Source organism: Sarcophilus harrisii, chromosome 2 (genome assembly GCF_902635505.1).
Source record: "Sarcophilus harrisii chromosome 2, mSarHar1.11, whole genome shotgun sequence".
NCBI classification, from domain to species: domain Eukaryota; kingdom Metazoa; phylum Chordata; class Mammalia; order Dasyuromorphia; family Dasyuridae; genus Sarcophilus; species Sarcophilus harrisii.
Window position 1 is genome coordinate 307,760,608 of NC_045427.1, and position 22,851 is coordinate 307,783,458.

A 22,851-nucleotide genomic window follows, 5' to 3' on the forward strand; every position below is an offset into this window, starting at 1 on the left:
GTTCTGTATGTTTGTACTGTAAGCAATACTGTATTGCTGTGATATCATTTCCTTGTCAAAGTTATTTGATACTAAAAAATAAGACTTCACTCACTCTCCACACCTCCCCCTCCCACAATCCCACCCCCCTCATTCAATGGAACAGGGAGGGACTCAGTGACTAACAATTAAGCAGAACTTTTTCTCCTGATCCCCCTCAAGGAAACAGTGGTCCTGATATAAGCAAAGTTCTCCCATAATTCTTTCCGTATGGCAGGTTTTCTTTCTTTCCCTCCCAACCCAAGCAAATTGTGGAAGCTTTTGAGTATTTTTCTCCCTCCCCATTAAGGGAAGGCGTGCTAAGGGAGTCAACCCAACAGTCCCGCTTCCACTGGGTCTTTGAGAGAACCCAGGGACCAGCACACTAGGGCCTAGTAGCTCTCTATTATATCTGCCCTGTTTAAGGCTGGATCAGAAAGAACTGACCAAGGAAAATGAAGGCATTTAGCCACATAGAAAACTGCTCAAGATCATCTGTGAGGAACTGAAATCCAAAGAATAACATAAACCTTAAGTGTGACTTGGTAAATAATCACATTATAAAGGTTTTACAATGCTTCTAAAATGGCATAAAATACTATTCATGCATATAAAGTATTTCCCATAAATGTAAATAGTTATTTCCATTCAACGTTTCTCAACAGTATGCCCAAAGAAAAGGGTAGGAAAAGACCTGAATATTTCCTTTTCAACCTGGATTTCCTATTCCTCAGACTAACTGAAGTGGAGAACAAAGTAGGGATGTGACACTCAAGACCCTGGGGAGGAGTGTTTCATCTCGCGCTGCTCTTTCAAATTCCTCCAGCTAGATAGATGTTCAACAGCATTATTGTCCATGGAGGGGAATGAGGCAAGGTTTCTAAAGGAAAGGCAGCTGAAAATTAAAGGTGAGTGAAGATCCTCAGTGAATGAGACCTGGTTTCCCGCTTGGAGCAGAGAAAAAAACAACCATGAAAAGGGGATAAGGCAAAGTGAGGTAATCACCATTCTAAGATCTTTAGGGCCAGCCCCCATAACAGAAAAACTTACTTTGCACATTATCAGTTATTGGTTTACCCTTCATGACACAATTTTTTTAAAAAAACAGAACTAGAAGGGTGACCCCATACATAGGCATAAGCCTCCATGCTGGTGTATTTCTATGACAAAAATATGAAATTTGTGGTCACAAAAATTAGGAAGCCAACTTCCCAAGGTATTATCGAAATAAAGCAATAAAAGCTTACTAAATTCTGATATAAACACTAGTCAGTTTCTTTTCCCATCAGAAGTTTGAAATTAGAGCAACTGTATAAGATAACAGAGATCATAAAAAGTAAATTGAAGAAATAAATCTGTTTTGTCCGAAATCAATAACACATACGTCCTCCTTCTTTTCCTTTTTCTTCTTCCTGGGGTGAGAGTCAGATTCCTGGGAGGGGGCATTGAGCTCGCTGGAGTATTCCCGTATTAACACTTCAATGGCCCCTTTAATGATCTGATCTCTTCTTTTTGTTTCTTCATCTAAGGCTTCATCGTCATCATTTGTAGTCTCTGGCCTGGCATTCTTGGGAAACAAGGCAAATTCAGAAAAATCACCAACCTAGAAAGTGAAATTTATTTTGAAGCAAGAGTTGGTAAAACCCAGTGTTTTCTCCAAAACACTTGTCTGGGAGTCCTTGTATGCAAGCACTATTTGTTATCAACTTAGCAAAACTAGGCTATGACTTAATATGGCTTAATGTTTGGAATTTTTTCGTCTTGTCATTTTCTTCCCACTCCTTTTCCCTTTTAATACTTAAGAATGCTAGGTACTAGCCTGCCACAAAAAAAAAATCAAATCTCAATATGATCAATCCACATACCTTGTGTATTTAAAAAAATAAATAAATAAATAAAGCTTCTACAACAGTTCCCGATGTTTTCTTTCTTAAAAGTTAGGTAAACTCCAAAGCTTTTTTTTTTAAAAACCAAAATCTCCATATTTCTGAAAAACTATTGTTTAAAGCTCACTTTTCACTTTTAAAATCCACATATTCTATTGTTTCTCCAATATAAATCAATATTTCCGGAGTTATTTCAAGGTTGTTCTTCAAGGTAGGCCTAGTTACTTAACACCACATTTCCTTCTATTTAAAAAAACAAACAAACAAACAAACAAAAAAAACCTTGTCCCTAAAACTCTTGCACTTGAATTGCATTTGTTTCAATTTTAAACCTACAAGTTAAGGACATAATCTGATTTGTGTTATACAAAAATTAATGCTTATTTAATTAGTTATGTTTTCAAAATATTAATTTGGAGAATGCTCTCAATATTAAATTTTCCATTTGTCATAGAATCCTCAAAACTTGGTGAGGAAGAAGTGATAAGTGGGATAAACATAAAACAAATTATGTCTACTGTACTGTTGTTTCTTAAAAGTATAAAGTACAAAGCAATTTATCTGCCTTACACTCGTGGCTTACAGTAACTCCAAGTTATAACCAAAAGCCATGATGGTGTTCCTGAATAAACACTTTGATCATAATGTCTCATGCTCCACCACTCATATTCTCATGTAGTTTGATAAGATAAATTTGATTTAAAAAAAGAAAAAAAAAAAAAAGCAGGAACCATTTAATTCTACCTTCAGCATTCAAAAGGCTGTAACTAGCTGAGGGTCTAAATCTATAACTAAAAATCAATAATGATTATTAATTGGATTAGTATTTACTGAGCATCTATGTAAAGTGTTGTGATAAACACAAAGATACAAACTACATGTTTTCTAATAACTTGAGCCTCTTTCATAACTTACTAATTTTTAGTCATTATATGTATGCTAATAGACATGGCTCCAATGTCAGGTAATTAGCTTTGCTCAAATATATCTAAAAATAAATGATTTCCTTAAGATTCGTGGTTTTATATATAGTATACGCTGATGTTTTGAAAATCTAAAAATTAGGCTCAAATACTTTCATGACCAAACAACATTTTGCCTTAGTTAAGTCATACAAGGAACTCATTCCCACATGCCATGGACTGAGAGAAAAGCTAGTAGTAGATATAGAACAACAGACAAATCTGTGGAGAAACCCTGAGCCCACTTGCTCCATGCAGAACACTCTTATTTCCTTAGCTGATTAATAGGAAAAATGGTAGTAATATATACTAAGTATATTACTCCTAACGGGCAAGTAATATACAAAGATTAGTGAGCTAAAGCATTATTTACAGGTTGGCTAATTTTTGTGAGCCAAAAGATACATGTTTACAAGGCTGGGTAAGAGATTGTAGCCAAAATGGTAGAACACACAACAGAATCACATCTACTATCACAAAATAACTAAAACAGAAGAACTAGATGTTTAAATTTTGGACTAGAGGAAAGATATTTACCCCCTATCTTCAAGTAAAATCCTACACTCAACATCCCCACTTCTTAGGGTACCTTTAAATGCCCTTGAATAGGTCTTCCACCTACTTACCTGGTAAGGTTAATAATTTAAGTCAGACAAGTAGTAGTAATACTAAGTATAAATAACAACTACAACAATTTGCATTTTTAGAACCTGTGTACTTCTAAAAGGGAGGACCAATTCCTTCTAATTGTGTAGATTTAATTATAATTCGTACTTACTTATAAGGATGTCTTATTGAATTAGTTCTGTTTGGAATAGTCTGTACCAATTTTTCTCTGGAAAGTTAACACTGTCCAGCCTCCCCTTCCTACCTTCATCCCAACCTGGAACAAGCAAACCAAAAGTCATCCACCCACTATGGATGGATACAATATTTAAAATATCTGCATACTTTTTTTTTTTAGTATGTACTTTCGTCATAACTATAGATCAATATGACCTATTGAAGCTCTACATAAAAATTTCAAGAAAAGAAACATTTCACTCCAAACAGGACAGCTGACCTACTGGAGTGACTCACTGAGACACATACCCCATTGGACGCTTTCCTCTTCGCTTTCCATTCATCTAACTGTGCCTTAGTCTTCGCATCAACTTTAACTAGGAGCTTCTTCTCACCAATCTGAAGATCATGTAATAACCGAAGGGCACGGAGGGTAGATTCAGGCTCTTTATATTCACAGAACCCAAAGGCTAACAATGGATATAAAGGAATACATGAAAATATCAATGTATTAATGAATGCCTTTTTAAAAGAGTATTATACATAATTAAAGCAAACTCATTATGGGCATATGCTCACAGTCTTATAAATCCCTTTTATGGACTCTTCATTATTTATTAGCACTTCCCCCCAAAAGAAAGGGGGCAGAGGGAGAGAAGAAACTCAAATCAGATGATTTACTATGTTAATCACTGATAAAATTATAGTTGGAAGTGGAATTTAATGACTAAAATGAGGGTTTGATTTCACTTATGGATTTTAATTCATAATATCCCTGTTCTCCACATTATTATTAATAACTGAGGGCTAACTGAAGTTTAAACATAAGAAAAATAAACATTTTCAATTGGGAAAAAAATGAAATAAAAAACTGTTAAAATGCTCATGGAGAAATGGGAAAATTCTCTCCATATTTTTTAAAAGGTTCTTTTCAACAAGGAGATGATTCAGGCCAGTTCCAATGGTCTTGTGATGGAGAGAGCCATCTGCATCCAGAAAGGACTGTGGGGACTGAATGAAATACAACATAGTATTTTCACTGTTTTTGTTGTTGTTTGCTTGCATTTTTTTTCTTTCTCATTTTGTTCCTTTTTGGTCTGATTTTTCTTGTGCAGCACAATTGTGGAAATATCTATAGAATTGCACAAATTTAACATATATTGGATTACTTGCAATCTAGGGAAAGGGGTGGAGGAAGAGAGGGAGGAAAAAAATCACAACACAAGGTTTTGCAAGGGTGGATGTTGAAATCTTTGCATGTTTTAAAAATAAAAAGCTTTAATAAAAGAAAATAAAAAGGTAAAATGAAAAATTCTGATTAAAAACAAAGAATGTTTACTATTTCCTCAATTTCTTGAGTTTCATGGGATTAAAAAAAAAAGATAAATTTCTTTTTGCTGGTAAAACAACTTTACTATCACTAGAACCCTTGAAAATCAAATAAAAGGGCTCTTATATGGTTAGATTTCCACTGAAAAGTACAAAGAGACAACTGGTTCGCTTTTGGTGTATTCCAGAGCACCAAGAAACTCTGGCTGCTGCTTATCTTCAACAGTTCGATCCTGATCATGAAAACCTTTTCAAACCCAGCATTGCTTAACAACTTTCTGATAGAGGAAGAAAAATACCAAAAAACCCCACAAAAATAATAAAGTAATCTTTTGTTTTGTTTTTTTTCTTTTGCCTCCACATGAATGTAATCACTTTCCTTGCCCTCTAGCTCCAACCCTTAGTTACTCCCTTCCCAATCACAAGCCAAAGAGGAAAATTCCTATAAAGAATTATATCTATCCAGCATACCAAAAGAAGTGAATTAGTCATTTAACTTATAACAAAGGCAAAAAAAATAAAATAAAATAAAATTCATCTACCTTGAAGTTTTCCAGATGCACCTTGAACTCTCTTCCAGCTCAAAACTAAACCACATTTCTTTATTTAAAAAAAGAAATAAAATTTGTAACATTAGATTTTTAATGAAAGTTTATATAATAAAACTAAAATAAAGAAAAACAGAAAAAGTACAAAGACTTAATTTTCAGAAAAGTAAAAACAACAAATTTTAAATTAATGTGGTATTTAATTATTAAAACTGTTTAGAAGTATGACATAAAAATTAAACAACTTTTACTATCATCATTTTCAAGAATAAGGTATTGGGAAAAAAAACTAATCTAAAGAAAACTGATATCCCATTTCTGTGATACAATCTATGTGACCATGCGTCAATGATTTAATCTTTCTAAATCTCTATAATATGGTAATAAAAGTTATACTACCTATATCACAAACTTGTTGTGAGGATCAATTGAGTATATAAATGGTTCATAAACATAAGCTCTAACTATTACAGCTTACAACTTACAGCTAGAAGCTGCCTAATGAGCATATCAGAGGCTTTCTCAGAAATGTTGCCAACAAAAACGGTAGTCGTGGGGCCACTGTTTTCATCATTTTCTTTGTTCTTTAGGCCTGGATGATCTTTTCTGGCTCCCAAATGCTTTCCAACCATCGACACAGTGGGTACTAAAACCTAAAGAGGGGAAAAGAAACAATAAAATGTAGTTTTGTCCTTTCAAACAACTGTTTACCAGTTTTAAACAACTGTTTACCAGTTTTAACAAGAACTAATGTAAAAGCTTCAGCAGTATAATTTACCATATAAACAATTTATTTTTTATAGTTATTATTAGTTACTGTTTTATAACAAGGTAATTAATGTCTTCCTAAAACCTCTATGGAATGTTTATTCCATTTTTCATTAAACCAAGCATGTTATTTTCAACAGAAGTTGTATATACCTCTAATTTTTAATTCTGACCCTCCCCCCAAAAAGAAGCACAAGATTAAGAATTTTTTTTTCACAATTTCCTATTAGTTCAGAAAGAGAAACCAATGATTCATCAAACAGTAGACCAATTCAGGAGAATTCAGGAGTTTAATTGAAACAGTACAAGCAGTCCCCAAGTTTAAAATGACCCAAATTCACAAAAAGGATTGGTGCAGGTCAGGTCCCTGCCTCATAAGCAGCACTCCCACTGCCAGCTCAAATCTCTTTAAATTTGAATCCTTTGCAGGGGAGCACTTGGGGATTTTAGAGAATCTCTAACTTCTGAAGTGGAAGAAGGGAGAAGATCATAAAACAAAAAGCAAAAACAGATCAAGGGATCAAACTGCAGAACTTAATATCCTTAGTTTCCCCCCTCCCTCCCATTGCCTAAAATTCTAGGAACCAATCATCTCTTATAGAAATGTATAGATTTGCTTCATCTGGGAGGATTAAGGGACACTCAATATATTCATCAATCACTTTACATATCTGTGGATTAATTTAGACTACTTTCCTTTTAACATTGATATCTAAAATGACAATGCTTGCATTACTTATTTCATAATGGTACAGTGACATAAGCACTTTATAAAACCTTAAAACAGACATAAGTGTGAGGTATTAACACCTGAAGTGGACTGAAAATGGAAACTAATTAGGAGAGAAGGAAAGGTGTATACCAATTCTGGAGTTTGTAAGAAGGTATATTTTTAGAGAATGGAGAAGCCTGGGTAGGATGCCACAGTTTAGGCTAGTATGAAAATACTGAGCACATGAATAAGGAGGGAAAAAGTATGTACAAGGAGGAATGTGAGGGTACAAAAAGAAAACCTTAATCTATTCTAATATTGCTTAGAGGTGACTCTATGCTCAGAAAAAATGAAACCCTTATTGAACTCTTCTCCTTTCAGGATTCAGAACTCCAACTATTATTGTTAGTACTACAGCCTGGTTATGTCATAAGCTATTAAGTCTGGCTGAGGAATCTCTACCCTCACTTCCAATGTCTCTTTAGGAATATGGGACCCAAGTTCCAAACAAGTCACTTAAAAATTAACTTTTGAATATAATTCAGACATAAATTAGAAACTAATGGTACACATGATTTCTTATTATTCATGTTAATATGAAGATTTGTTCCAAGAAGTGAATAGTTTAAAACTCTGTAGCAAACTGTGCCTAATAATTAGAGAAGCTTTCCACATCACAACTTACAGAAATACATAAAACGATATACATAAGTGAAAGGAAAAGAATGAAGTCAAAATCCATTCTGGGAATGATTTACCTAAGAATTTTAAAGGAAAATGGGATGGTGGACATATAATATTTGTTCAATCAATGCTTAAACCTGAAAAAAGTAAAGCAGGCACCGAGGAAAGGAAAAAAGCAAAAGGGATAGTACAAAATTATCATCAATACTCCTATAGCACCAAAATGAACAGGATTCTATTTTTTTTCATCAGGAAAATTCAAATTAATCCATTTCCCCTTTATAAAACATAAATTATTACTGATTGATAAATCATTACTACATATTTTCAACTCAGACATGGGTTTTCATTTTTAGAAGGTATCATTATACAATTTTAAATACTGACTTTTTTTTTTAATCTAAGTTTTATTGATACCTCTGACCAGGTTTCTATCATGGAAGATACTCTATTGAGAGCCAGCATAGTGAGAACCAACAAAAAATACTGGGATCTGAAGACCTAGAATAAAAGCCCAGCTGAGCCAATTATTAGCCATATAAACTTGGAAGACACTGAATTTGACATCCAAGAGCTTAGGTTTAAAACCCAGCTTCTCTACTTACTTAGCTGTCTTGGCAAGACACTTAATTTCTTTGGGCCTCAGTTTCCTGATCTGTAAAAGGAGAGGCTGGACTAAATAAAGTGACTTCTAGCTCTAAATCTACCAACCTATGAATTTAAATCACTTCACCATTCTTAGCCTCAGTTAAGGTTATCTGTAAAATGAAGAAAACAATGTTCATACTACCCCATTGTTCGTGGGACTATGGCAAAGAAACTGCTTTGGAAACTGAAGCACTCTATAATCAGGAGCTAAAATTATAACTGGAATTTGCACTGCCACAATTTATACTAAATTATGAGTAAATGAACCTAGTGTGATGAGTATGTACACATATTCCTGAGATTCACAAATGGTGTGTCTTATGCTTTTGCTATTTTCATCCTTTTCTGCTCCAATTATTTTCTGAATCAAACAAATGACAAGTTATAGCTTTCAACAAATGACTTATTTATGTCAACAAAGGAAAAAAAATTCTTATTTGTTTTGAATGGGGGAGGGGGAGGTAGGTTCAAAAATCAAACTGACTCCTAAAATAGTGTGAAGCACTTAAGACTTAAATATTCCAAGGGGACAGTTAGGTGGCGCAGTGGATAGAGCACCAGCCCTGAAGTCAAGGGGACCTGAGTTCAAATTTGACCTCAGACACTTCACTTAACACTTCCTATTGTGTAATCCTGGGCAAGTCGCTTAACCCCAATTGCCTTGGGGAAAAAAAAAAAAGAAAGAAAAGAAAAAGAAAAAAGAAATAATCTACAGGCAACCAACTATGAAATATGAACTTAAAAAAAAAGAATTTAGCCGTTATCAAATATAATGTATTAGTTAAGCTACTAATTAACTAGATATTGTTGTACAAGAAAAAGGTGTAAATGATAAAATAGCCTATATATAATTAGTCAAGCCAAGGATTTCTGGGATTAACTGGGGAAAAGAGGAAGAATTTAACAGAACAGAAAGTTGCTGAAATTCTAGATCCATAATTCACAGGAAATTAGATTTTTCCCAGAAGATATCACCTATGGCACACAAACTCTCCTTATCCCTTTTTCCCTTACCCATTTCCTCTCTGGATGCTGATATCTAGTCAATGAGGAGAAAAAAAGAAACAACTATCCTTTTACTTAAGCCAAGGTAGATAGGTTATGAGAAATTTTTCATATCTTCACATAATTGAGATGCTTTGAGGGATAGAAAATGTTTACTTACTTAGGGCAAGGGAACAGTGGTAAAGATGAACAATTTTGGAGCATGGAACTCAATGGAAAAGGGAAAGTCTGAGCTGGAACAATAAATTTAGAGGGGGGAAAAGGGGAAGGTAAAGGATAGGTGAATGTGTGCTTTGGATAACCAAGGACCTGCATGAAGACAATGGGTTCCTATGGAAAAGAAAAGGGAAAGAGGGAGAGAAAGACAGACAAGCACAATGGGAGTTAGGAGGTAGGAGAAGAGAAATGTTGAACAGCATTCAAGACAAAAAACTTCTCATTTCAATTTCTTGGGAGTTTTGTGCAATAAGACCCTCCCATCCACAGCTGCACTTCCAAATGTGAAGTAAGAAAAGGTTGAGAGCCACTCATGGACCAAGAACTTGCTGTTCAAAGCACACAATAGGCATCTATGGAATTATTTTATACACATGCACTAACTAGCATTTACAATTTGGCATCTGGATGGTTCAATGTTGGATTAAAAAAGTCAGAAATAAATCTGAGTTCAAATCTTGAATTTGCTTTACATCTTAAAAACTTACTTATTAGCTTTATGACCCTAGGCAAGTCCCTTAACCTTTCTCAGACAGTTTTCACATCTGTAAAATAGCAACTACTTCATAGGGTTCATAAAAATTAAATTAAATAATACATAAAAGTCTATAGACCTTAAAAGTACTACGTAAAAGTGAACTATTATTATATAACTTAAACACAAATTATGCTTACTTAAATAAATTGATACAAACAAATGACAGCTTTCAGTTAAGAATACTAATTCTTTATTCAAATAAAATTTTAAATGTTATCTTTTGTTTTTGTCCTTGCCTAAATTTCCTTTTGTAATCATCTCCCTTCCCCCCAAAGAGCCATATCATAACAAATTTTTTTAAGAAAAAGAGGGAAAAAAAAAGACATTATATATGCCCACACCTGACAATATTTATTAATTATAGTAATCATACATGACAATTATTTTTAAAGTATGTGTAAGCACAACAAAAATCAACCTTATTTAATAACATTTTTAATTTTTAAAAAAGGGCACTCTCTTACTCCTCCTTAAATAATACTTACAGTTGGAGCAGGTGTCATAATGCTCATTGGTACAGGAATCATTGGGGTCCCTTAAAAAAAGAAGAGGAAAAAGTATTATATCTACAAAATTCTTAGAAAATGAAATCTTTATCTTTTACATGCAATGAAAATATCACTCAGAAAATTGTCACACTACTAAAATTCTATATATTGTTTGAAATATAACTAATGAAAAGGCAACAGTCATACAAATACTATCATTTTTAATGCAAGTTACCACCAGGCAAATCCAAATGGCATTACATGCAGCAAAAAATTTTAAAGCAAGCAGTTTTACAACATGCGGTTTTCTTTGTAGTAATTGATTGAAATTCAGCATTTTATTGTCAATTTACTAGGTTCAGCAGAGCCCCCAAAACTAATGTTTGGTTAAATCAACCTATTTTATAAATGTGGGCTCACCTATGTGTTAAAAGTACTTATAGAATTTTCTTTTTAAATTAAAAAAAAAAAAAAGAGGCCACTAAGAAATTAATTTGGACTGACTAAAAGAATATAGTATATGGTATCAAGAAAAAAAAAAAAATCAAGCAAAAGACCAAAGATTAGTCTAAAAGCCATTAATAAAAAAGAAAATCTTAGATTTTGCTATGTTTAAGGCATTTCTAAGCCTATAAAAGTTATGACAAATCAAGTCTATTAACAGATTAACATTCATAAGGAATCAACAAATTCTGTGTATTGATATTTCTGTTCTTAATTTATTAAGTGATGACTGCTAGCTTTAATTAAGGACTACTGATAAATCAAAAAAGTTTTAATTAGATCTAGCAATACAATAAATTGTTCCAAAGGCCAATTTTTAAAACCATCTACTAGGCAAGCCATCAAGTTAACCATACTCTAAATATGCAATATATACAAAATGTAATACAATGACCAATACTGGTTTCAAAGACTAAATTATGAAACATTAGGAGAAATTGGAGAAGGGAGGGGATGCAGTGAGTATCTAAAAATGTTTAATGTTGCTAATACTGACAAAAAGGGTTACAGAGTAGTTGGTTGGAGTGATTTTTTGTTGTTCTTATAAAGGAGAGAAAAGAGGGGTTAAACTGAAAATTGTTTTGGCACAAAAAAAAACAAGACAGCAGTAAAACTTTAAATCCAATTTCAGGAAGGTTTAAAAAATACTGTTTCTAAAAAATCTTAAAAGCCTTCACCTTGACCATTTATACCAAGGATTATGGATTAAGGAGTATATTAAGGATTCACTTCCATGTGAGCTTGGTGCAAATTGTTGTATTATGTTTATCAATGCAACTAGAAATTAAGATATAGAAGAGAGACTATGTTCACTTAAGTTAATACATTTTATAAGAAATAATATATTTTATTAATCTATTTTATAAAAATTTTAGTGCATTTCAAAAGCATGACTTAAAAATTCACGAAATAAAGCAGCTTTTATGATTTATGAAAAAATTTTCCAGATAAAACTCCTAAATTAGAGACCAACTTTTGCACTGAATTCTTATCTTAAACTCCCCAATCAAAAACATAAGTTAAAAAAAAAAAAAAAACAAAAAGCAAAAGAATTGCTTTACATCCCAAGATTTTAAACATTATTCTTTTAAAAACACGTAAGCATCATACTTAATCACATCATAAAATATAAAATGTCAGCAGACAGAAGAAAAAAATTCATTTCCTCTTTTTTAATAATCTAAAAATATTAAGGGTGTATGTCTTCCCCCCAAGAACCTACTCATTTCATTTGAAATAAAATTTAATAATTAAAAGAAACTGTGCCTACTTCTCAAGTCAATTTCAATACCTTAAGAAATGTTTCAATACTTCAACTAAATATTTTATACCTTTTGCATATAAGTGTTAAACTAGATCAATTATTAGTGTTTTATACTGATTGTACATGTCAAATCAGGTACTTCAGTTTTGACTTATACTAATTTAGTATATTAGTTTTCCACATTTTTATCTATTAATTAGGAATACAGCAAACGCTGATAATAACTATATAGAGGCCACTTAAGTAAAATTTGTTTCCTAGAAGAAATGATTATTGTCCCTCTTGGAATTGGAAATGTAACAGAATTACTACTACTTAAATGAAATAAGAATGACTTAACTTTATTGGATTTGAATTGGACATCTGGTTTGGGGGTATGCTGACCCATAGTATAAGAAAATGAAGTTCAGTTTTTTTTTTTCTTTGAAAGAAAAGCATGCCCTACTTACCTTCTATCTCCCTTTTTAAATTGGTATTGGGTTCATCAGAAAAATACATTACACTTAATTTTATTTTTCCTCATCATCTCAAAGAGATTCAAAATTTCTCATTTGCATTAAAAAAAAAAACATTATAAGATATAGAATGAATATTTACCTAGACCAAGGATACTTAAGACACTAATTCCCCAAGGGTCACCTTTCTGTGATTCTGAACACTCATCCAGAAAGCCCTAATTCTCAATATGTACGCATCTTCACAAAGCGATCCAGAAGAATATTAATATTAAATACACCTCAAGTACAAAATTTTATTTAAGAGCATTATGGTTAGATCCTTCATTAAAACCATCCAATAAGGTTAGGTCAGAAAGAACTATTTTAATTACTAATTAGGGGGTCACTGAAGGGTTTACTGTCTCAATCATCCTATTTACCCTAACCTTTCTTTTCCCCTTTAGTTCCTCAAACATTCCTACCAAACCATATCTTTCATATTTTCCATTCTAAATCTATTGATGAAGTGGAATGATTGTTTTTGATTTGAAATTTAGGTTAATGAAAAAATTAGGTGATAAAACATGTTTTTTTCTAGTTGTATGAAGCTAGGAAAACTCCTGCTTAATTTTCCACTTTTGCCCTCAAGAATGACGAACTAACTCTAAATACATTTGTGCAACTGAATATAACACTATTAATTCGATGTTTAATGTTAATTTCTGATACTGAATATCACCTTCATTTATTATTAGACTAACAAATTTATTTCCTTGGGAACAGAAAGCATGTGTAAGAAGATTGGCCTAGAAGGAACTGATAATAAGCTAAGAAGATTATCTTCCAGGAGTAGTTTATGTTCATATTGGGAAACTAAAAGTTGTTGCTTAGCATACTGGTCATCTAATGGATGACGTAAGCGTGTGAGGATTACAACATTATTCAGTTACACATACGTAAATGAGTTGATTTCCAGAGTCTGGTTTCCAAAAGAGACAACACTAACTTCTAACAGAGATACAACAGAGTTCAAATATTCAGTTATGGTTCAAATCTGCTCCCCTCTCCCCCAGTTTTAATAGATCAGGCTTAACCTGGTTGGCTTTCTAAGAGAAGGTACATAACTGTTGAATCTCAGATTTGCAGAGTTTCTAACATCAAATCATGTTGTACTCGCTTTGTGAATACAGGTATCAAGTTACATTATCAGTTTGCTAAGCAACAGAGCTGTCAATAAAACATTCATATGGAAACTATATAAAATTCCAACTTAATTAAAATATGATTTAAAACCTCTCTAAAATGTTGAGATAACTAGTAATTATAAAGAAATTAGAATAACTCCTAACTTCAAAACTAGGTCTGTGTGGGAAAGAACTGTACCCAATTAAATTCTTTGTTTTGCAATTATCCAATAAAATGTACTACCTAAACACTAACTTTATGCAAGTTAGTAGAGAAAGCTCTCATGTATTTAAAAAAGTCTTAATTATCAACTATTTTTATCTTACTGTCAGGGTCTGGAGTAGTTATCTAAAATATGACACAATGAGCCTTTAATTTCTTAGAAGTTATGATAAAATTATGTTCTAGAGGAGGTTAAAAAATCCACAAACATTTTTTGATAAACTCTCTAACAGTCTGGATTAACATAAATACCACAAAGCTTTCAAAATCAGCAGATTCAAATCAGAAATTTATTTGAGTTTGACACTCCAGAAAATATTGGTTCTATAATGGTCACAAAAATATTCCACAATAATAGAACCAGCTTACCTGGAGGCACAGGTGGAGGAAATCCAGGAAACTGTGGGGGTGGGATACCTGGTGGGAGAGCTGGGATTCCCATAGGAGGTCGATTCAAGTGAGGAGGGAAAGACATTCTGACTGGAGAAATCTTAAAAAAAAAATAAATAAAATAAATAAAAATCTCAAAATACTTGCAACTATTTTCCCTCATATTCCATTAACATTATTCCAAAGTCACCTTAAATGTGTCAGTAAATTATGTTTTTTCTTTTCATTTTAATACTTTTCTAAAACATTAGTATACATTCTAAGCTCAAAATCAAGAAGAAAAAATGTTCCAGATTTTCAAACACAATCAATAGGTAAAACTTTAAATCTGATTCAAATCAAAAAATCATAGCCGAAAAAGTTGCATTTTGCAGTTAGTCATTCAGTAACTGATAGACCTATGTGGAAAGCAAGAATGGGTGAGAACACTGGATTTGGGATTCAGAAAACTCTGAACTTGAACCTAGCATGAGACTCTGGAGAAATCATATAATTGCTCAGTATGTTTCCTCATCTAAAATAGTGCCAAAAATAGCACTTACTACCTCCTACGTCAATGTGAGGCCAAATGAAATAATATTTATAAAGAACTTAGCATAGTGCCTGGAACACAGTAAGGGCTATATATAAATGTAAGCTATCATAACTTTATGCAGGGACCAGGAGATCATTATATACTTCAACAACAATACTATATGATGACCAGTTCTGATGGACCAGGCCATCCTCAGCAACGAGATCAACCAAATCATTTCTAATGGAGCAGTAATGAACTGAACTAGCTATGCCCAGAAAAAGAACTCTGGGAGATGACTAAAAACCATTACATTGAATTCCCAATCCCTATATTTATGCACACCTGCATTTTTGATTGCCTTCACAAGCTAATTGTACAATATTTCAGTCTGATTCTTTTTGTACAGCAAAATAATGTTTTGGGCATGTATACTTATTGTGTATCTAATTTATATTTTAATATATTTAACATCTACTGGTCATCCTGCCATCTAGGGGAGGGGGTGGGGGGGTAAGAGGTGAAAAATTGGAACAAGAGGTTTGGCAATTGTTAATGCTGTAAAGTTACCCATGTATATATCCTGTAAATAAAAGGCTATTAAATTAAAAAAAAAAAAAAAAAACTTTATGCAGCCTCAGTTTCCATAACTGTAAAATAGCATCTATCTCACAGGATTGTGAGAATTAAATAAAATAATATATGTCAAGAACTGTGTAAACCTTCATGTGCTATACAAGTACTATTATTATTATTTACAGGCCAAATTTTTTTTAACCTATCAAGTAGTTGTTCCTGTCCCTATTTAAAATTTACAAAGGTTTCCTGCTCAGATTTGGGTTCAATTGGATGGCCCTTCTAAGATTCTACTAGATATGTCTAGGTCACTAACACTGCTTCAGATGTAATATCATTGAGTCTGCTACTTACTACCAGTGTAACCTTGGACAGGTCCGTAAGCTGCCTGGGTTTCAGGTTCCTCAGCTGTAACAAAGTGGGATGACCTGTAGCATCTATTCTCTGGCTCTAAAACTGATCCCAGCGTATCATTTCAACAACTCTAAGCTTTCATGTATTTTTTTCTTAAAAGCAGAGTCTAACAAGAACTGTGGAAATTATATATTGCACATGTTTAACATATATTGGATTATTTGCTATCTAAGGAAAAGAGAAAAATTTGAAACAAGGCTTTGCAAGGGTGAATGTTGAAAACTATCTTTGCATATATGTTGAAAATAAAAATCTATTATTTAAAAATTTTTAAAGTATATATGCACTTTTAATAAAGTAATAATAATAAATAATAAAGTAAATATAAGAACCAAAAACATTTTAAAGTACAAAGATAAAAGTTCCTATTTTCTTATTTCATTCAGAAGACAGGACTAGTAGGAAAGGATTAAAAAACAAAGCTGAGGGGTTAGAAGACAGCTTTGTAGCTTAACACATAGTTGACTGCAAAAAATATATTTTGGTCCCGCTAAAGTGTTTTGACTATCAGGAGGAATTAAGAATAGATATTTATGAAAATCTTCCTATTAAAACTACATGGACATTTATAGCTATAAGAAAATTTAAGATAAAGAAAAAATGTCCTTTTCATTTGGAACTACCACTTTTCCTAGAACTCTCTGCTCAATCCCATTTTATTCCAACTTATTTTTGTTTAGAAAGTTTGGAAAACAGCAGTCACTTCACAGACACATACACAAATACACACACATGTATATATACATATACCCACTTTTAAAATCTGAATTTTGGTACATACTTCTGAACTTTTTCTACAGGCAAAGCCCCTGCTGTGGGTATCTCACATTTAAAAATGGTTGCTACTGAAATAGCTATAAAATAAATCACTTTGCTCTTCCCAACAATATTTTAATAACTCCTGGCATTATCAATATTTTTTTTCAACTCCTAGTCAGGAAAAAAAAAGTATAGTCATCTTTTAACTTAGTATAAAATATAGGAATAGAACTTATCAAATCTTTCTAAAAATTCAAAGTAACAAATCACTTAAGATTTTTCCCTTCAACATTCAATACTAATTACACTAAAACAAAGATTTTCTTTTTCTTGGTGTTTAGATTGTAATTCATGTTAAGGTTTTTTTAATGTCTCCTTATTACTTAAGCAAGTATTTTCTTTTTGGAAACCTTATCTCTATGCCTTTAGTCATTTTTCTCCCTTAAACATTATGCTTTTAACATATACATTTGTTTGTTTGGGGTCCGGGGAATTGGGTACAAGTACACTTCAGGGAACTGCAGAAAAAATGATTCCCCTTACCCAACCCAAATCTGAAACTTAAGAGATATTTCATTTCACAAAAAGATTTTCTAAGAGAACAGCCATCAAATATGCTCTTCTAAGAGGACTTGCAGATTATCTCATAAGGAGAAAGTTCAAGGCTGGAGATAGTAGGAAAATGAAACAAATGGATATCTTGGTTCATTTGGCATTTTTATGAAAATTTATTTTTATTTCAATTAGCTAAAGTTATGAATTTATGAAAACCATTAACCTCAAAGTATTTGTTTCAAAATCTTAAAGTAGGAGGCAATCATCCATTTCAATATAGATTTTTTTTTTAAATTTTGGACTCTGACAAAACTAAGTTTAAAGTCATGAAAAAAGATTAAGAATATATTAGCCTACAAAATACAATTATATACATTATTTGTAATAAAAAGAAAAGTTACTCATATAGTCTTTTTGAGTTTAAATTTTGTTTTTAGTAAAGCATTAATTCTAAATTTGATATCAATTAGTTCCCACAAAAGAATATTATAATAAACTCAGCATTAAGATATTACCTACCAAAATGAAAGCTAATTTATTCCAAATCAGTCCCTTCAACAAAGGAATATATACCAAATGTAAAGCACTGTATTGTTAAACTGAGTAAACAAACATAGACAAACAAAATTTTAAATAAGCTTCCTTGTAAGAAATTGTTCAAGAGATAAGAGATATATATATATATATATTTCTGGAAAATAAACTAATAAAACCTCTATTTTCAAAATATGCTAAATATATGTCAAATTTTGTGAATATTAAATGCTTTAAATTATCTAAAGAAATATATACATTATAGACATTTCTTTGTATACTAAGATTAAATATGACAATGTTTAGAACTCCTTGTATTGTATCTTTCTTCCTTAAAAAAAGGAAAGCACTTCAGATTTGAATGAGTAATTCTTTTATTTCACAAACCACACAAGTAAATCTTAAAAGCAAACTGCTGAAAACACCATAAGGAAGACAAGACTACTGATACACTATTGGTGAGTTCTGCCATTCAGGAAAATAATTTGCTTTTTAAAAAAATAAACAAATTTGACTATAATATCCATATACATTAGGTGCTTAATAAATGTTTGTGGACTTAACTCAGAGAGTCAGTTATTAGGCATATACTATAAGCTACACAGAAGTGGACACAGTTAATGTCCATCAATTGGAAAAAAGATAAATAAATTGTGGCATATAAATATAATGGAATATTAGTGCAACATAAGGAAATTATAAATATTGGCAATTCAGAGAAACATGCACACACCCAGATGAACTAAGCACAAAGGTAGACAAGCTATATAATAGGCACATACATAAATATATTTATATCTAGATATATACAGATAGTTTTTACTACAATAATGAAAATGGAAATAACGTTAAAAAAGAAAGAAATCAAACATCTAATTATAATTAGACTGACCAAGCTTAACTCTGAAAGAGAGGCGGATATATAACTCCCTTCCAGGTCTTTGGGTAGGGGATTATGGACATAAAACAATGAATAGGCAGGCATGGTTGATATGTTTAGTTTTACAAATTGCTTTTTAAAAATTCCTTCTTACAAGAGCTGGACAAGAGAAGGAAGAGTAATAAAATTTGAAATGACTGTGATATAAAATGAAAGTGAGGGGAAAGTCTTTATGCTTTAACCCAAAGACCACAGTGCTAGAAATACATCTTTTGAGATCAATGACAGAAAGGTTTCTTGCATATGAAGACAGATACATGCAAATAACACTCATAATAGCCCTTTTTATTTATTTTTTCTTTATACTATTAAAAATGTGTTTTTTTTCCTTTATTTTTAAATTACAGCTTTTTATTTGCAAAATATATATGTATAATTTTTGATCCTACAAAACCCCATGTTCTAATTTTTTCCCTCCCTCCCCCAGTCAGCAACTGATCCAATATGTTAAACATGTGCAATTCCTCTATACATTTCCACAAATATCATGCTGCACAAGAAAAAAACAGATCCAAAAGGGAATAAAAATGAAAAAGAAAACAAAATGCAAGCAAATAACAACAAAAAATAAAAATGCTATATTGTGGTCCACAGTCAGTTCCCACAATCCTCTCTCTACGTACAGATGTCTTTCTTCATCACAAAACCATTGGAACTGGCCTGAATCACCTCATTGTTGATGAGATATGTCCATCAGAAATGATTATCATATAGTCTTGTCGTTGCTGTGTACAATGATCTCCTGGTTTTGCTCATTTCACTTAGCATCAGTTCATGTAAGTCTCTCCAGGCCTCTCTGAAATCATCTTGATCATTTTTAATACAATATTCCATAACATTTATCTACCATAAGTTATTCAGCCGTTTTCCAACTGATGGGCATCCATTCAGTTTCCAGTTTCTCGCCACTCCAAAAAGGGTTGCCACAAACATTTTTTGCACATATAAATCTCTTTTCCCTCCTTTAAGATTTCTTTGGGACAAAAGTCCAGTAGAAACACTGCTAAATCAAAGGGTATACCCAGTTTGATAGCCCTTTGGGCATATTTCCAAATTGCTCTCCAGAATGGGTGATCTGTTCACAACTCCAGCATAATAACCCTTTTTCAGATAGCAAAGAATAGGAAACAAAGTAGGGTAAAGGCAACTAAAATCTCCTCTGAGATGTGCCCAAACCAGATTCAAGTCTAACTAGGAAATGTATGACAAAATAAAAATTCAATAGAACACAGATAATAATAATCTAAATGTTGTCTAAATCAACATGCAATCTGCCAGATTTTTAAGTGATATGAAAAATCAAATGGGGAGTAGGGATTAAAGAGAGAAGGGAAAAATGAAAAATATTAAACCATACATAAGGATCCCTGCTAAAGGGCATCTACTAGCTTAGAAAACCACATATTAACATTATTTATGTTCTATTTATTTTTATTTTGCTAAATATTTCCCAATTACATTTTAATCTTGCCCAGTTCACTACAGGAAGACTACAGGCCACCAAGGATTTTTGAGATAAGATTTGATACCCTTGTTCTAGAGCAGCTGTGTCAAACTTAAACAGAAAGGGACCCTTGAAGGATAGCATAATGACATTATCTTTATTGTATTGTATTTTTATTAATTTTGTTAAAACATTTCCCAACTACATTGTAATCTAGATCCTATGCACTATGGAATTTTGTGGGTTTACTACAACTCAGCTCTAAGTATCACAGCTCTGCTCTAGGGGACCTAGAGTTTCAAATCTCATCTTTGAAATTCTTCTCTGCATCTCAGTTTTCATTTTTTAAAAATGAAGAAATGGACTAGATCCAGGACTTTAAGATGCCTTCCACATCTAGATCTATTACCATAAGCCTGTTCTCTCATCAATTTTAGAATGGCTAAGCACATTATACATGAATGTAATTGACTATTACTGTGGGATAAAGTAATGAATATAAATAAGAACGAATGCAAAATGATATAAGCAGAACCAAGAAAACATTATCTACAACTGCAATGTCATCATTCACTCTCCAATCCCTTTCCCCAACATTCTCAATTGCTATTTAGGCCCTATACATTTTTATTTCTGAGTTTCCCCCACCATTCACCTTCTCCTTTCATATTCCCCAGTTAACAATACAAAAGTTTGCTATCCTCAATGGATTCCCATCACTATAATGATCTCTTTATTCCTAATCTTCTATCCCAATAGCCAACTGTTTCAAAACTCTCCAGTAAACTGTAATGAAAGACTATCTCTCCCACTAATTACCCAAAGCAAGTCACTTCTCCCTGGGCCTTAGTTTCTCTATCTGTAAATGAAGGAATTGAAAACCATGGCCTTGGAAACCCCTTTCAGATCTATATCTAAGATTCTATGAACTAAAAAGAGAGGGGTTGAAATTGCAGTCTGTAACTATAATGAAATATCTATGGACTCTACAAAATGATGAATATGCAAAATTCAGAAAAGGGGAAAGCCACATTAACTAAATTAAACAGAATCAAGAAAATAACAGTTTAAAGAGGGATGGGGGAAAGCTCAGAACTATAATTATAATGAACAAATTTGGCCCTGGAAAAAAAGTTGCTAAAAAAAAAGTAATTCTTCTTTATTAAAGAAGTAAGGGATTAAGCTTATGGAATATTGCATATATTGTTCAACACCCATTATTTAGTGACTGATTTTACTAAACAGCTTTTATTTTCCCCATTATTTTTAAAATCTGTTACAAGGAATGGTTTGCTGGGCAAGGGAGAGAAAGAGATAATAAACTTAGAAATAAAAGTGTTGTAAACAGAACCAGAAGGTTCTACAACAATAATAACAAACTAAAATGAAGCCAAATACTAAATGAAAATGAATAATAATAAATATATTAATTATTATTAATAAAATAATAATATTCTTGGTAAAAGAAATGAGGAAGCATTTCCTTTTTGGTGAAGGTGAAATGCTATGGGTATAAAATGTTACATATTCACTGCATCAGGTAGATTCTGTTTAATTCGTTTTCTATTATAAAGAAAAGTATGTTCAAAAATGCCTGATAGAAAACTGGATTAATTTTTTAAAGGAAAAATTAAAACTAGGGGGCTAGATCACATATAAGGCTCTATCCTTCTAGTTCCAAATCTGCTTGCTCATATCCTTACCTTATCTGGCTTTCCACTTTGTTTAAAGGCACTTGTAGTGGCTAGAGGGTTGGCCCTCAAGTCAGAAGTACTGAATCTATATCCAGCCACAGACACTTAGCAGCTGTGTGATCCTGGAGCAAGTTGTAATCTCAGTTTCCTCAACTGTAAAATGGGGATGATAGCACCTACCTCCCAGGATTTGTATCATAGGAGATAATAGCTTATAGCAATATGTAGTTGCTTGGTTTCTTTCTTTCCTTTCCTTTACTGAAAAAAGCCAAGGCCATTCAACTTCACTACATCCATGCCATACCTCAAAACCTCAACATCTTCACCTGTTCTTTCACACTTTCTTTAATATAGTTACAACAAAGGCAATCCTCTCATGGGCCAAGCTGCTAAGAAAGCAAACTACTCTTGCTATCCTCACTTATGATCACAGATTTAGAATTGGAAGAGACTGTGCAGGTCACCTGGTCCAAGTGCTTCTCTTTACAGATGAATAGGGGTTAGAGGACTTGCCAAAGTTCACACAAGCATTAAATATTAGAACTGGGATGTGAATTCAGGTCTTCTGACTCCAAATCCAATACTCCGAATGTTCCAGACTCAACTCCTCTCTTCCCACTTATACTTGTGAACTCCTTAATCAGGTTTCCTATCCTACTTATTGAAACTGCTCTCTCCATGGTTACCAATTTCTTAATTGCTGAATCTGATTCTCTATGAACAGATAGGTTCTCAAAGAAATTCAACCTATATTAACTGCAATATCAAACAACAACAATCCAAATCACTATTAAAAGTAAATTAAAACAACACTGAGATTCTACCTTTCACTCA

The 22,851-nt window shown here is 32.5% G+C and overlaps 1 protein-coding gene across 1 annotated transcript in view; it reads right to left on the reverse strand.

Annotated features, from left to right (window-relative positions):
- RBM25 (RNA binding motif protein 25) overlaps nucleotides 1-22,851 on the reverse strand; it is a 47,857-nt gene that overhangs the window by 20,359 nt on the left and 4,647 nt on the right. Inside the window, exons 3-8 of the mRNA XM_031949297.1 lie at nucleotides 14,567-14,687; nucleotides 10,583-10,632; nucleotides 6,012-6,179; nucleotides 5,521-5,578; nucleotides 3,959-4,119; nucleotides 1,403-1,621 (exon numbers count right to left, since the gene is read on the reverse strand). Of these exons, the coding sequence (XP_031805157.1) occupies nucleotides 1,403-1,621; nucleotides 3,959-4,119; nucleotides 5,521-5,578; nucleotides 6,012-6,179; nucleotides 10,583-10,632; nucleotides 14,567-14,687 (777 nt within the window). The remainder of the gene's footprint in view (nucleotides 1-1,402; nucleotides 1,622-3,958; nucleotides 4,120-5,520; nucleotides 5,579-6,011; nucleotides 6,180-10,582; nucleotides 10,633-14,566; nucleotides 14,688-22,851) is intronic.